The sequence below is a fragment of the Musa acuminata genome, chromosome BXJ1-11, assembly GCF_036884655.1.
Source record: "Musa acuminata AAA Group cultivar baxijiao chromosome BXJ1-11, Cavendish_Baxijiao_AAA, whole genome shotgun sequence".
In the NCBI taxonomy this organism is placed as follows: domain Eukaryota; kingdom Viridiplantae; phylum Streptophyta; class Magnoliopsida; order Zingiberales; family Musaceae; genus Musa; species Musa acuminata.
This window is the reverse complement of record NC_088337.1, coordinates 5691098-5707069: the sequence shown is the minus strand read 5'-3', so window position 1 is coordinate 5707069 and position 15972 is coordinate 5691098. Positions and strand designations below refer to the sequence as shown.

At 38.2% G+C, this 15972-nt stretch overlaps 1 protein-coding gene across 3 annotated transcripts; it reads right to left on the bottom strand.

Moving 5' to 3' along the window:
* Positions 1-3729: 3729 nt before the first annotated feature.
* LOC135597028 (transcriptional corepressor LEUNIG_HOMOLOG-like) lies at positions 3730-15791 on the bottom strand. 3 transcript variants are annotated; one of them, XM_065089416.1, is made up of 18 exons: positions 15537-15761; positions 15254-15372; positions 15049-15146; positions 13775-13884; positions 13393-13688; positions 13232-13307; positions 13004-13115; positions 12365-12414; positions 11967-12272; positions 8210-8281; positions 7835-8062; positions 7590-7731; positions 7410-7519; positions 6455-6604; positions 5009-5164; positions 4809-4925; positions 4493-4690; positions 3730-4167 (listed from the first exon to the last, which is right to left on the bottom strand). In XM_065089416.1, the coding sequence occupies exons 2-18, from the start codon at positions 15283-15285 to the stop codon at positions 4024-4026; spliced, it is 2397 nt and encodes a 798-aa protein (XP_064945488.1). In that variant the 5' UTR covers positions 15286-15372; positions 15537-15761; the 3' UTR covers positions 3730-4023. The 3 variants fall into 3 exon arrangements, with proteins under 3 accessions (XP_064945488.1, XP_064945490.1, XP_064945491.1); XM_065089418.1 differs by having other exon boundaries at positions 8210-8272; positions 15537-15760; XM_065089419.1 differs by lacking the exon at positions 8210-8281 and having other exon boundaries at positions 15537-15791.
* Between the last annotated feature and the right edge of the window lie 181 nt (positions 15792-15972).

Sequence of the window (15972 nt, the reverse complement as noted above, 5' to 3'; positions counted from 1 at the left end):
CATCTATATCATTAAAAAAAAGCAAAAAAAAAAAAGAAGAAAAATGTAGTGTTCAATCAAAGAACAAAGTTTCTAGTGTGATCCACTCCTTTCTTGTTTTCCAACTTTGTTGTACTTAAATGATGTCAAGTAATTTATGTTCATCGTCTGATGCATTTCATTAAACAATGTTTTACCTGCCCATTCTGCAGTGTGGTTTCTGTCTTTCATGAATTCGACGCTGTTGTTACTATCAATGCGCAGATTTGAAGTTTATTTACAGTCTTTCTTGTTTGTAGTGGATGTTAATTTGATTGTCATGCTGCAATTTCTTTTAATGAAAATGGTTTGCTTTGCTGCGTCTGACCATTTATGGTCAACTAGGTTAGAACTTACAACACTCTCAGTCACAATATTGCAGTCTAAAAAATATATTATTGCTTATATTACATAGACAGTTATTTTGTTATCGATAGTTTTCAGATCAATTGGCATAATTTTAATTTTTACATCTGAGAAAATTACATTTAGATATCTATGTTTTCAAAGATGAAATATTTAATTCTGTTCATCATCGTTACTTGTTTACGATCATTATTTTCACTGTCCTCTCTTTCAATTTCGTTATCCTGCTTTGTCATTTAAAATCATTCACGTTGTCTTTGATGCTCTCCTTCGCCTGTTGAGCCTTGCTAGAGACGAAGTCAGTCCGCCGCCTCCTCGGTGGTTCCTTTGGCGGATCCCCATGCATCTCGGGCCACACGGGATGCTTTGTCCCCGATGTCTGCCACCTGACTTATACAACTCTATTGTTGATCCAAGAATCATATAAGTCGAGACACCAAACCGAGAAGATGTATTTACTAATGTACCTGACTGGCTGCAGCACTGGCGATGCCTCGGCTCTCCGTCGCCATGTTCGCCTGCCCCGAAGTCACCTCCTCCTCCGTTGGCGCGTCCTCTCCCATATTCCCCTTTGCCACACACACACATCAACTCCTCATTTCAGCCCGTCCCCGCAGTCATAAACACGAACGAGACAGAACGGATACTACTTTTCTCGCACCTGAGAAGGGTGACCAGAAACCGCGAGCTCCTCGGACTTCCCCCGGCGATGGCCGATCCGAGTGGGACGAACCTGGCGATGGCGCCGGTGAGGACGATGCTCGCCATTCTGTTGCTTTCTTGTTTGTGGTGGTGCGGAGGTGATGATGAAGAGGAGGAGGTATTTATAGGGGGGAGGAACGCATGAGGAGGTTGTTGCGCGTCAATGATACCCTCGTCGCCAATAACTAACGTGAACCGCCAAGTGTCATTCGCAGGTTTTGCCAAATGGCGTGTTTCGACAGGTTCACGGGGTTTCCACTTCGTGGTTGTGAAAACCGGCGGTATTCTCGGAGGAGTAAGTTCTTTGCGGTTCCATTGCAACTTACACCCATTTCGTCACCACGTGCGACTATAATTTGAGATATCCCAATGTGACACTCGTAATTTAGTTGCCCGAAGAGGTGGCTTCACGCGGTAGAGTCTGTTCAATGGTCGACACCAATATGGTTGGATCGTTTGAAGAGGTGTCTTTCGATTCCAACATGATCAAAATATCTAACGAGATAAAACTCACGTCAATAATTTTTTTACTAGTTTAAAAGATTGGCTCTTGACACTAAATTTATTGAATCGTCTTAAGAGGTAATTCTTATCACTAGCAAGGTCAAATTACTTAAAATGATAATTTCAACGCGGTCGAATTGCTTGAAATGATAATTCTTATCAAAAAAAAGGTGGCTCCTAACCTTTTTGAAATGATCGAATTGCTTGAAATGATAATTTTTAATACTAACGTGATCGAATCGTCTAAAGAAATGAATCTCGACACCAATATGATCAAATTATTTAAATAGGTGACTCTAGACTTTAGCACGATTGAACCACCTAAATAGGTGTCTTCTGACATTTACATGATTAAATCACTTGAAAAGATAACTCTTTATACCAATCTAGTCAAATTGCCCAAAGATGTAACTCTCGACAATGACATGGCCGAATTGGCCAAGAAGAATGCTCTACTCAACTAAACCCGACCATAACGCATCCTTAGATGATGACATCGTCAAACCCGATCATGAAGTGCCCCTCTATAGAGACGAGATCGAGTCAATAAAAAAAATATCATTCTACAACAACACAGTTGAACTTGATCATAAAGTATCCCTTGATGATGACACGACCAAACTTGGCTATGAAGCAGCATCCTTCTACAACAATGCAACTAAACCCAACCATAAACGTTCTTAGATGATGATGCAATCAAATATGACTATGAAGTATCCCTCTATAATGACATGGTCGAATTAGCCAAGAAGCATCATTTTACAATAACAACAACAATGCGATTAAACCTGGTTATAAAGTGTCCCTCGATGATGACATGATCATTCGTGCATGAAGTGACATTCTATAACGATACGACTAAACCTGATCATGAAACGTCCTTCTACAATGACGCACCCAACCTGGACATAAAGCATCCGTCTAGAATAACATGATCAAATCAGCCAAGAAGTGTCATGCATTAATGTGATCGAACACGATCATAATATTTTTCTTGACGACGATACAGTTAAATCCGATCATAAAGCATCCCTCTATAACGATACGATCAAATTGACCAAGAAGCGTCATTCTACAATGATATGATTGAATTAGGTCATAAAAAGTTCTTCGATAATGATGCATCCGAATCGATATAGAAGCATCCCCCGATAACGACACAAGCCGAATCAACCTAGAAGCATCTTCAAACAACAACATAAGCTGAATTGGCCCAAAAGCATCTCCTAACATTAACACGAGCCAATTGGTTTAGAAGCATATTTCAATGATAGCACGATCGAAATGACCAAGCATTATTCGAATAGTAATGCGGCCAAGTTAACCTAAAGTATTATTCGGATGATAATACGATCAAATCGACTCAAAGCACTGATGATAACATAAATGGATAGGCATAAAGCGTTATTCCAATCACTAAGTGGTTAAATTCGGAGTCTAACATAAGTTGAATCACGCTGCCGAACATGAATTCATCGAGACATGATGAGGGTCAAACAATACGAGGATATGATGTCACGAGCAAGACTGCTGCACCTTACCACCACATAGCCCGATACCTCGTCTCTGTTCGGCCGACACCGCACCACCACCAAGCGGCTGACAACTTATTGCCATTTAGATGACGTGGCCACTGGTTTAGTCTAGCAGTGTCGGTCATGCAAGAAATTGACTAAACTACTATTATCATATCTATGGTCGAAGGACGAAGGAAGCACATATCTATGGTAGAAGGAAGAAGCATGTTTTTCCAGTTTGACACTATATGATCATATCTATGGTAGAAGGAAGAAGCATGTTTTTCGAGTTTGACACCATAATCATATCTATGGTGTAAGGAAGAAGGAAGCACATAATCGTTTTCGGACATTTAACCAACATAACCGTTTTCGACATTTAACTGAGAGTCCTAAACTTCACTCCAAATTATCCAAAACCCATACTGATTTAAGCATCACAGAAACCTATACATCTCGACATAAATTTTTTTGTATGATCCATTCCTAAACGTACTCATCTTCTAACATCAAAGTAATAAAAGACTCATCTTATTACATTAATAGACTCATCAAAATAATATTAGTTTCTTACAATGGATGAACTAATGTCGTTTATCGCTATAGATTATGGAACAAGAGATACCAATAATAATAATAATAATAATAATAAAAAGAAGAAGATGGTTATGAAACAACTGTTCTCCGATTCCCATGCGTCCAAAGAGTCTGACAGAACCCTTAAATTGGAAGCAAGACATATCAATGCTTCCAGTCACATACATTTACTACAGCACACCATCACAAACACCTGAAGCTAATTTTATTCCCCTGAAACCAAACCAAACCGACCAACCAAATAAAATGTAACGTGCGTTATTTGTTCCCTTTCTGCTTCTTCTGCAATCGACGGCGTAACGATCTAATGCTTTATTACCTACTTCCACAACTTGACAGACTTGTCGTGGCTCGCAGACGCTACCATTCCTGCGGCTGGTGACTCTGCCAGTGCTGCAATCAAACCCTCGTGCGCTTGGACTGACATGGTTTGGTTCTCTCCCATGTTCCACAGCACCAAAGTCTGCAGTTAGTTCGCATGTCAGTGAATGAAGAAGAGGACACCACAAACAAGATATAAATCGACTCTCAAATCCTATATGAGTTATCAGGTAAATGGTGATCGATCCTAGTCAACGAGGAGAACAGGAGGCTGTAAACCAACAGATACTAAGCAATTTAATAACAATCAGTAGTAGAATTGAGGAGATTTTGACTTGAGTTCTGCAAAGTGCTACAATGATCGATGAGAAAGCTGTGTCAGATACGATTGTATAACAGATCACTTGCTTCTATAATGCATGAACACAAACGAATTGTCAAGAATGGTTGGAGAAATAGACCACTACCTGATACCCGCCGATAACCAAGAGATTCGCATAGCTTGGATGAAAAATGCAAGAATGGAACTTGTTCCCGTTGGAACTTAGCTCATGAATGCACTCGCCTTTTGCTAACGACCACACCTTTACACAATCCTGACTAACAGATGCCAGGAGTTCTCCAGTGTTGTCCCAGCAAACAGATTGCACATCCTTTTTGTGAAGCTGCAAATAAACAGAGATGATGGTTATCAGAAACAACAGAGATCAATATTCTTGAGTTTGGCATTTCAATAAAAGTCATAACAATGCTAAAATCTACTAATCTCTGGTAGAAGAACACCTGCCATGTGTGTTTCTTTCTATCTGTTTCCACATCAAAAATTGACACCACATTTTCCGCAGCTGCTGCCAGAAGTTGTCCAACATTAGGCTGGAACCTAACTTGTACTGTACCACCCTGAAGTGTACACAAGTACCATCCACTATAAAAATAGACATTTATATAAAGCACAACACAGGAAAAGAATTATAAATATGAACCTTCGAAACACGTGAGAGTGTGTACTGACTGACATCCCACAATCGAATTTCACCATTACCATCACAAGAGCACATTAGATCTGTCTTCTTTGGATGAAAATCCAGGGATGTCACTTGCGAATTGTGCCCCGAAAAAGTGTGCAAACAATAATTTGGCTACAAAGAGATGAAGATGGTCGCAAAAATCAGCTACTTCGTATAAGATTGTTGAATGAAAAGAAAAGGTGCTCCAATTTTGTCTTATTTCTGTTTTCCATTGGGCAGGATCACATGAATGGAACTCTAATTCTAATTTCTATCAGTATGCTAACATCAAAACAATGAGATCTCTCACAACAAACAAAGCAGACATATATGAGGATCAAATGAAAAATGTGGTAAGACGGAACATTTAGGTATAATGTTAAGGTAGCTTATAATCAATCTGGCTTGAAGCAGATTTTGTACAAGGAATAAGATATGCATTGGGTAGCTCAAACCAATGAAACTTTCTAAAGAAGATTTATCACTGAGAATTATGCTTAGAAAAAGCAAGTAAAAAGAGAAAAAAGCAAAGGACCATCAAGTGTGCAGAACAAACTGGTACAGTTTAGACAAACTTAGGAGCTAGTTTGGACAAATAAAAAATACAAGACAACATTAGAAAAAATAAGTTGAGAAAATAAAATCCAGGGATTTCTTCTTTAGTGCTGTCATGACAATTACTACTATCTGGATGACATTACAAATGGTACATGATAACACAACATTAATCACTTCGAAATACACAGTTCCTATGATTTATCACTATTGTAAGTTCTTAAAAGAGCAAAAATGCCATTGTATAGATTTTTATTGTTTAGTGGATACATAAAGATTGATTGTATATATTTCTTTATGCATGTTGAATCAAATATGAATTTGGATATTCAATTGACCCCCACAGACAGTGCCATATGCTTCCACGTACAACATATGCAGCATACAGTATCTTGACTGCCCAGATACCAACTATAAGTACATCATAACTTGGTTAATATAGCATTAACTGTTACCCACTTCTTAATTATCAGAGAAAAGTTTTTAGGCTATAGACCTCAAAGCTGCATCATAATCGAAGCCATTGTCACATATTAGAGTTGGCCATACTGTAATCCAAAATAATAGTCAAGAAAAATACAGTCAAAATAAAGTTCATTACAAAAGCCCAAGCTGCAACATTAAACTTGAAGAGCCTAAATAAAAGGGAAAAGTGACAAGACATGGCTTAGGTTTTGTCCAAAAAGCACCTGAAGCAAAACCCGTTTCAAGGATGATATCATAAAAGAACAGCTAGGTTTCTGTATATGCTACAAAATCATAGATGAAAGTTGTAGCTAAATATAATAAAAACCCAAGATGAAACAGAGGACACATGAAACAAAGATACAAGCCAAGGCTTAAAGTCCAGAAAGAATAGATCCTTACTTGTGTTGCATCCCAGAGTTTCACATGCCGATCAAAAGATGAAGTTGCCAGTCGAGTTGAGTTTGGCATAAAACGAACATCGGTAATGATAAGACTATGCTCTTCCGGAGTACTCTCTGTTTTATAAGTATCCATGTTCCATAGAACAGCCTACAAGATGACAAATAAATTGTTAAATAAGACAAATTTCACTAGTTCAATACTGCAATCAACATAAATTACATAAAGAAACCTTAACGCAAGTTAGTAACCATAAATTCAAATGGCAGAAATACTTGCAAGCATGGTTTGATGTTATGAGTACTGAACCTGTGTTGGTCCCAGGTTGGACCGGAATGGGTCTAATACATGTACATGCTAGTGTACTAACAGATGATACGCCAGCATGTGCCATGAAACTTTTTCTAAGAGGAGACTATGCAGTGTTGGGAGGCACGTGACTAGTCCATGACGCCAACACAACAGGCCAGACTGGACTGGCATGTACTGGTCCAAGCAAAACATAGAACCATACTTGCAAGCACAAAAACAGAATGACAATCAGCAGGTACAGGAATTTTAACATCTAACTGGTCAAACATGTTCTACAAACTAGAGAATGAAATTATTTACCATTAATATAAAGCCAGTGGAAGGCTCTAAGGAAAATGCTTATGTCTTAGCTCTTAATGACCACTCGTGCTTCAATATAAGAGCAAAAAAGATGTACCTCAAGATACACCCATAATATCTTGGTTCCTTTTTACAACTAATGCACAATAAAAAAGACCAGTGGCAATAACAAACTATGTTTCAGTTGTAGCTTAATGAATCTCTAAAACTTGATACTAGGGAATCCCTCTTTTAGCAGTTAACCTTTTGAGAATAATAATATATCATTGCACCAATTTGGCATCCAGAATTCTCAAATAAATGCTGCATGAGTTCAACTAGTTCCAATACCAATGCTTAATACCTTCATCTCATGTCCAGCACTGGCCAAGAATTTCCCATCAGAAGAAAAATGACAGCAGACAACCTTACTGTTACTTGTGCGAATACAATTGACTTCAGTGAATGTAAAACCTGGACAGAAAGTTTAAGCATATTCAGGATCATTTTTGTAGTATAAAACAAACAGCACTGTCATGTATACCTTTTGAAGACCCTTGATTTTGATCAGAAGGGCCTTTTTTTAATGCAGCAAATATGTCCCTTGCATCTCCGTCAACATGCGATAAAAATGACTCTACATTATCTTCCAAAGAAGCAACATCCCCAAAGTTCTCCAGATCATCCTATACAAAATTTTAAACCAACATGGGGTTAATTGCAATAGATTCCTCTTATAACTTTAAGATCAAAAAGAAAGAAAAAGAGAAAGAAAATTGAAATTGATACCATCTGATTTGAAGACGAAGCAAGCCCTGGTCCATCAGCACCATACATCATTGAACTTTTTGGCATACTGCTAACATGGTGCAAGTTTCCAGCCATCCCCACCCTATCACCAATTGTATGGGTAAATGGTGTTGATGAAGGAGAGTTGGGAGAATGACCCAGAGTGTTTCCAGTGCCAGTACTGTTGGCAGCCCCAGATGAAGAAGGTTGTTTCCTTTTCCTATTGTTCTGGATATCACAGTTAAGAATTGTCAGAAAATATATTTTCATCACTCCAAAAAACAGAAAGAACACAAACGGATTGGTTGAGGTCATTTGATGATGAGATAGTTGAAAACATAAAATAAGGGAGTTGCAAAAGTGGTTCTTTATTACTTGCTCTAACTGTTGTTGCTGCTGAAGATGTTCCTGTGGCTTCTGAGATGAGGACTGCTGCATCTGCACAATCTTTATCTAAATTCATAAAGTACCAGACAAGCAACAAGGCAGAAAGGGGAAGACATCTATCTGCAGTTATCAACATGAGCTACGAGAAAGAAACCATTAAAAGCAACAGTTTCCAAAGAAATGGTGAAAAATAATATATCTGATGCAATAATAACACGACACTTGAACATATATCTTTTATGTCAGAATAACTGTAGTAAAACCACTAGGCTTCTCAAACGGAAAAGAAAAGAAGAGAAAAAAAAAAAAGAACACCCTCCACAGATAACAATGTGATTTTCAGTTAGTCGGATTTTCTTCTAGTGTCAATCATAGGACACTCCAGGAGGTGTCCTTGTAGGATGGAAAGAAGCCAACAGGGGCTGGTTATATATGATATATTTTCTTATAATACTATATTTGAAGTTTCAAGATTCCGTTTTGTAGAAACAAGGAAGAATGGAATGCAATGACACAGAAAAACTTTGAAACATGGTTCAGATTGATCAACCACCTTATTCAAGTAAACATGGTCTTATATGAAACACTTTATTAGATTGTACCTCTTGCATAATAGATATACCAGATGTTTTATGAATTATGTTTGAATTTGAGAACAGGACTGCCAAAGAAATGTTTGGTTTGATTAGAACTTATAAATATCATCAGATTTGGTCTTTAAGGCAAATCTATAATGTACATTTCATGTCTGCATTAACAAAAGTTGATACATGTTGACACTCCAATATAGGGCTTATAAGGACTGCTGAGAGCAAACGGAATCTGGGGCAAAAAACAGAAATATCTAGGAATTCATTATTGATAGGAAAGGATAAAACAGTTTGGTTTAAGATGGATCTTAAATGAGTTTAGGTTGAGAACAACGGGAGTCATTTATCTTCAACAGGATAATTTTCATCTTTATTTTCAGTTGTTAATGCAGACAGCCCTTGGTGTCTTATTTCAGTTTACGATCCATGTTCTTAATTTGAGTCCTATTTCAAGTACCGGTTGCATTCAGTGTTGTTAAAGATGCACCTGAGTGATGCCATCAATGCTTTAATCTTGTGCCTTGCTTCAGTTGTGGCTCAATGACTTCAATAAATAGCACCTAAGGTGAGCACCGCAAGTCCATGAAGCCACTCCTTATGAAACTGGCCTCTGGTTTCCTTTATAAAGATAAGATCATCATTTGATTCCAATCTGCATGAGGTCCAAAAAGATGACAGTGAGACAGATACTGTCATGTCCATTGACAATGGTGGCAAGGTTACGGTCCTGTTTTCCTAACAGATAGACACAAAAGAGAATGGCCTGGAGAACCAAGGTTCGCCTTACCAGTCCGAACCGATGTACCGGCTGGCCAGCAGTATGGTATATACCGCTCCATACCGACATAGTATACAGATATACTATAATTGGTTGTGGGATCACACGTGTGATCAATATATTGGTACACTGTATATAGTATATCGATACACCGTCCCAATCCTGAAATTGAACCCACGACATAATATATCGATACACGTGTGATCAATATATTGCTACACTGTATATAGTATATCGATACATAGTCCCAATCCTGAAATTGATCTCACGACATAGTATATCAATACACCGTATGCCATTGGTGCATCAATGTGGTTATGGTCATAGTTTGATCGTTGTGAATCACAGGTGTTCGAGGCGACTCCGAAGGTAAGTACAATTGTTGCATTTATTGGTGCGGAGCATGAAGAATGTCAAAACTTCTATTTTCACCACTTATTTGTTGCTCTGTATCATAAGATCGATCACCGTACTGCTACTCGAAGAAGAATGACCAACTATTACCGCTGCTTAAAGATGAATGGCCAACTATCACGTCGAGCTCCATGATCTGAGTTTGGATGGCATGCATAAAATACTACTTCTCGATCTATGCACCACTTTCAAATTGTGTAGATGAGACCATTGACTTCCCAGTGTCGACACCATTGTCGATCGAGGCATTACTGTCCATGTCATTGCCATATCTTCGGACCAAGTGGGTTGTTGAATGCGATTGAGAAGTTGTCTACGATTCTATATACCTTTGATTAGAAAGTTCTTTCTCTAACTTAGGTGTTAATCCTCCATAATTAGCCTCCAAAACTTGATTTAATCCATAAATCGCAGCTTTGTGAAATTTTAAGAGAGTGCAAATGTGAGAATTTTGAAAAAAAATGAGTGAGAAAGAGATTCGGAGAGTATAAGAGTTTGAGAGAGTGAAAAAGGATGAAAGAGAGGAACGAAAGAGCCGACCATTACCGAACGATACAAGTCAGTAACCGTCGAATTTTGATTGTTACCAAGCGATACAGGCCTGTATCGAGTGATATAGAGCTTTTAAGTATATACCACCCGGTACAGGGTAGTCCACATACTGATCCCTTGTCGAACTAGTATGTACCACCCGTACAGGGCGATATACCGTAGAACGATGAACCTTGTGAAGAGCAATACTTCCCTCATGTAGTCATGCCACCTAAATGATGATAACGACACGAATGAAAAATAGGTCATGGATGAAAAACACCACGGCAAGGAGAAGCAACTTAAGACTTTGAGAAGATGAAAAGAGCTTAGTTGTAATCGAGTTAGATAAGAATTTTCATAGTTATAACCATACAACCAGAACATAATTCAGGGCTATGATATGTTATCTATAATTGGTCCTAATTTGTGACTTTGCTTCAAATGGTTCATAGCCCTCATGGTCTCACCACTCAACACTAGTTCTACATCAATTGTTGCATAGCCCTACTTACCTTGCAACACTGATATAAATTAGACATAACGAACAAGATATCATAACTATTGCCAGATTGAATGTTTCAAAGTAATATCATGGGAGTTCTTTATAATTATAATACTTATCACCAACTGATTCACCTTGTGGACCTAGACACCTCTGATCCAACATGCCATTGCTTTTGGTGGCAGTAGTCATTAATAACGCATGGCTCATATAGCTCTAAAATTCATGTATCTATAAGTTTTTCAATAATATGTTTATGATTTATTAGTCATACATGTATAATGTTCTAACTTCATGCATTTTTAGAATTTTTTTATGTATGTATTTTTAACATACGGACTTTAGTAGATCCTAAATGCATTTTGGTTTAACATTGAGGGATAAAAAAAAAGAAGACAAGATTTACTAGAGGTTAAAAGGGCCAAATAGGTACAGGTTGACACAAGCTCATCCTTGTGGTAAAGTACTGGCCCAACCAACGTTTGTTATTGATCTTGAACAGAGGTTTTAATCCTTGACCCATCTGTCCTTTGACAAAATGAAAAAGAAAAAGAAAAGAACATTTAATTTATTGTACTTCTGAGATTGGAATTCTTGGTTGTATTTTAAATTTTACGCATTACAAACTATAATGTAAGATATGCATATGCTTCAGCGACCTGCATTACTATGTCCAAAAATCCTGTCTGCTAATACCGAATATCGTGTCATGATAACTAAAACAATGGCAAGAACCAAAGGATGCACATAAAACATACAAAAGTCTCCCTCCTGCTCAATTAAAAGAACAAATATATTATCCATGTTCATTGACAGACAAATAGCCAAATATATGTAACTGAATATTCTTGTTCCAAGTAGTATTAAATAGTATGCAATGAGAAGCTTGAAATAATCTCTGTGTGATTACAAGTTGGAAAAACTAACCTTCATTATGTATTCAGCTTGATCCTGTCTGATCTTTGGTGAGGTTGACTGAATCAAAGAACCTATTGACCCATCAGTTCCAGTGGGTTGGCCCTCTTTACCACTTAAACTACCCCTAGGCAATGTCCTAAATCGTTGAGGATCCATATCTCCAGAGCTAGAAGAACTACCAAGATTGCCCTGTACTTGTGCTTGTGCTAGGAACTGTTGCTGTTGCTGTGGTGACATAAGCTGAAACTGAGCTGGTGCAGATATAACAGGCTTCTGCACTTGAGGACCTAAATTGGGCCGAAGCTGGTCGATACCCTGTGCATGAATATGTAATAGAAACAAGTCAACATAGATAAGTACAACAAGATGAAATTACAGAAATCTTAACACTCTGAAAAACTACTCACTGTTAGAGGCCAACCCTTCAATGGAAAACCACTGACACCTTGGTTCAGTCCTGTATAGGCAAAAAGTCATTTAGCACCTAATCTCGTATAAGTCATAAAAAATCAAATTCACCAAAACGTATGTCTTGACAGCCTTGCACTTCCAAAGGCACCAGACCCTTGAAATACATAATTCTTCATATAAAGTCAAGAATCATGAAAAGAATGCGATCATCAGAAGACAGAAACAGATAGGAAATTATCTCAAAGGATAAAATCAAAAACTTAGAATGATCACTTCCCTTGACTTTCAAATAACAAGGTAAAGCTGTTTCTATGAAACACACACATACACACACAAAAAAAAAACCTCAGTGAGAGCTCATTGTTGCAGCACAAAGACTCGCCCAGTCCTACGTGAAGCATAAATACAAGTATAGGATACTAATCCATAATGATCCTGATATGTCATTACTTCCAATCTTGTTAAACTAGGACAGAATACAGTATCTAAGTAAACAATTATATAAACAAAATTACAAAATCTAACAGTAACTTGTGAAATTTAATGGAGATTTGACCATTCTTTTCCTCTCAAGTAAATATCCAGATGGTTACAGAAATACTAGTTACAAAAAGTCATGGTAAACATTCACTTACCTGCAACATTTAATGCAGACTTTGACTGTATAAGGCCCTGTCCATATATCGAGGATGGATCCATGGGCAAAGTTCTTTGAGGCATATTCAAATTACCCTCCATCTTAATGTCCTATCATAAATATAATACATGAGAATAAAACAGATCGATCAAGTCTATGATAAAGCAAGATATCTAAATATAAAACATTGAAGATACAAAACATAAAAAAAAGTGCACTAAGTTACAGCTGTCTGTTGATTTCGAGCTTGAATTTGCTGCAATGTTGCAGAGATACTCCCTGGATTACCTTGGATTAACTGCCTGCAACAATGGATGAAACAATTGAATGAACTTTAATAGGTGCAGTGGCAGGTCTCAATATCAAAGAGAAATAAACAGATTTTACCCAGCGTGAGTGGTTGCGGACTTAGGAAGGGCCATCCTATTAGGATCGAGAAGCTGCGAGGATGTCTCAGTATCCATTGAGTGTGGGTGCTTCATACGTTCTTCATACATCTTGGCAGCCAAGACACTAGCAGTTGAAGGTCCTAAAATGCCATCAGAATTTACAGCATTTACAGGACTCATAAGCGAAGGATGAGTAGGATTATTTCTCTGCAACTGAGCATGTCGCTGTTGCATCAATTGTAACTGTTGCATCTGTAACTGTTGCTGATGTTCCCTTGCTTTGATTTGTTGAGCCTATCAGACAAAAAAATGTTCAGGAATGACTACTCAGAAAAGTGATAAAGGGAAAAAAATGAGGACAAGGATTGTGACGATTTTACCTCTATATATGCTGCTGCAACTTCAGAATGCTTGTCATTTGTCCTTGCAATGAAGATATCCCAAAAGACTGACCACCATTCAAACAGAAATCCTCCAGGAGCATCAATTGCTGTGAAATGAAGCCAAAAGTCATGACTTTCTTAATAAGTTTTCTTTGACATATAATAATTTCCAGAATTATAGCTAATATTTATGAGTTGAAGCTATTCCATCAAATTAAAAACAAAGTGACTCCTCAAAAGATCTAATTAGGCAGAAATTTATACAGCAGAAACTATGTCATCTGGAAATGTGAAAAAAGCAGAAGAAATTGGAATGATGAATCTATTCTGAAAATCAGATCCAAGGATAAATATCATTCATTTGCATTCTAGCTACCCTTTCCGAAAACAGTATTAATGTAAAGAGACGATAATACAGGTATAAGGTAAAAGAAGGGAGATAATATCCACATCAAATGCTAGTAGATTACTTATGTTGTAGAGCTTTAGAAAACATAGGAAGTGTCAGGGATGCACAATGAAATGCAATCCCGTCTTCTTGCCACTCATCCACTATGACCACATTGAGACATGGTCAATGAAATCCAGTAATGTCTTCTTGCCAACACATCCACAATGACCACATTGAGACATGGTCACAAGGAAATCCAATCCCATTTTCTTGCCAACACATCCACTATAACCACAACTAGACATGGTGGTAACCTTCATTTGGACTCGTGGCATACTAGACCTATCATCACTTAACTAAATAGGCGGCACACTTGACCTATCATCATTTAGGCAGAAAAAATTCATATAAAAGTAGGAATAAGTTGTGCAGTAATTAATTCAGTAAGACCATCATCTTTTGTTGGTCTTCAATAATAATATGACTTGAGCATCAGGGTGGAACTCAGCAGGATAAATTTTGGTTCTCTCACATCCTGGCAATGTCGCTACATGATCAGGGACTTGTAGGTCCTCCTGATCCGGAAAAAATGTGGCCTAGGCCAATTCTTAAACCGGCTCAACAAATTTGACTGTCAGAACTGATGGGCAACAACTAATAATCACAAGCTATGTCAGGTGACTAAGATTCTTTAGTTCTCCTAGTTAAAAAGAAGCATTTGGTAAAAGAATTTTGGCTGCTCTGTCTCCGGTCAGATAATTTGTTGTACTCTATGAATGATATCCCAAATTGAATATGCCAGAATATTATCAGCAAACATACCAAGAACCTTATATCACATAGAACATCTAGAAAGGAACCAAAAAGGGAATTCCATTACCTACTGGATCAGCTGCAACCTTCCCTTCAGCCATGAAAGCTTTTGCAGTGGTTTGCAGATTTCTCTTCATCAAATAATCATAAATATAGACATCAAGCCTACAGTACGAGAAATAAAAAAAAGAAAAAACAAAAAGCCAAGTAAGAAGAGAATACTACTCCAGTAGAAGTACAAAATATAAGTATCTTAATCGCAATGTACGAACATCTTATCAGCTTCCCAATTACTCTGCGCCATATTCCGCTCGACTGACCACCAGAAAAGCGCTACTCCACTCGTCTTACAGCATGATCCATCAACCAAAACAATCGACAAAACAAAACCCTAACACGTTAAGAGGAAAAGAGTAACAATTATATCACCGCACGCATTATCGATCTCGGCCTCTAATCATCAGTCACAAAACCAATTCCAAAATCTACAAGCCACAATCTACTTAATGCAAAAACGGAAAACCAAAAATCGCAAATCCGAACACGACCTCTTACCACATAACTCAGCTCAACACCTACTGCGACCCACCGCAGTTCCGGGTGGTTCTTCTCCGAGATCCGAGCTCGAGGCGACCAGAGTCGATCGGTGCCAGATGGGCGCTCGAGATCGGGGGCAGGACACCACAATCGTTAGACGGGAGAGACGCCCTCTCAACCTGCCTCGGCAAGAGTGAGAGATCGAAGGAGGCTCGAGCTCCCGCTTCGTTCTCACAAACCAAGGTTCGAGAAGCTTCGGATCGTGGCTCGGTTATCCGAACCTACCGGCTCTCACTCATACGCAGTGGCGCTTTCCAATAAACGCATGAAACTTGGCCGTTATTGCAAACGTGTTCGATTGAGATTGACTAGCTTTTAGTTTGCTGTTTATGGTCGGGTAGCCGAGACGCGTCATGAAGGCGTAAGCTGACACCGGGGATCAACAGGAGAAGCA

What these genes read in the sequence shown, in the direction of transcription:
- LOC135597028 (XM_065089416.1), bottom strand. Translation starts at nt 15,285, where the DNA reads ATGGCGCAGAGTAATTGGGAAGCTGATAAGAT. An exon ending in GTGCTGGACATGAGATGAAG is followed by an intron (nt 6,605 to 7,409) that starts GTATTAAGCATT and finishes GTCATCTTGTAG; the next exon opens with GCTGTTCTATGGAACATGGA. An exon ending in CACTCTCACGTGTTTCGAAG is followed by an intron (nt 4,926 to 5,008) that starts GTTCATATTTAT and finishes TGTACACTTCAG; the next exon opens with GGTGGTACAGTACAAGTTAG.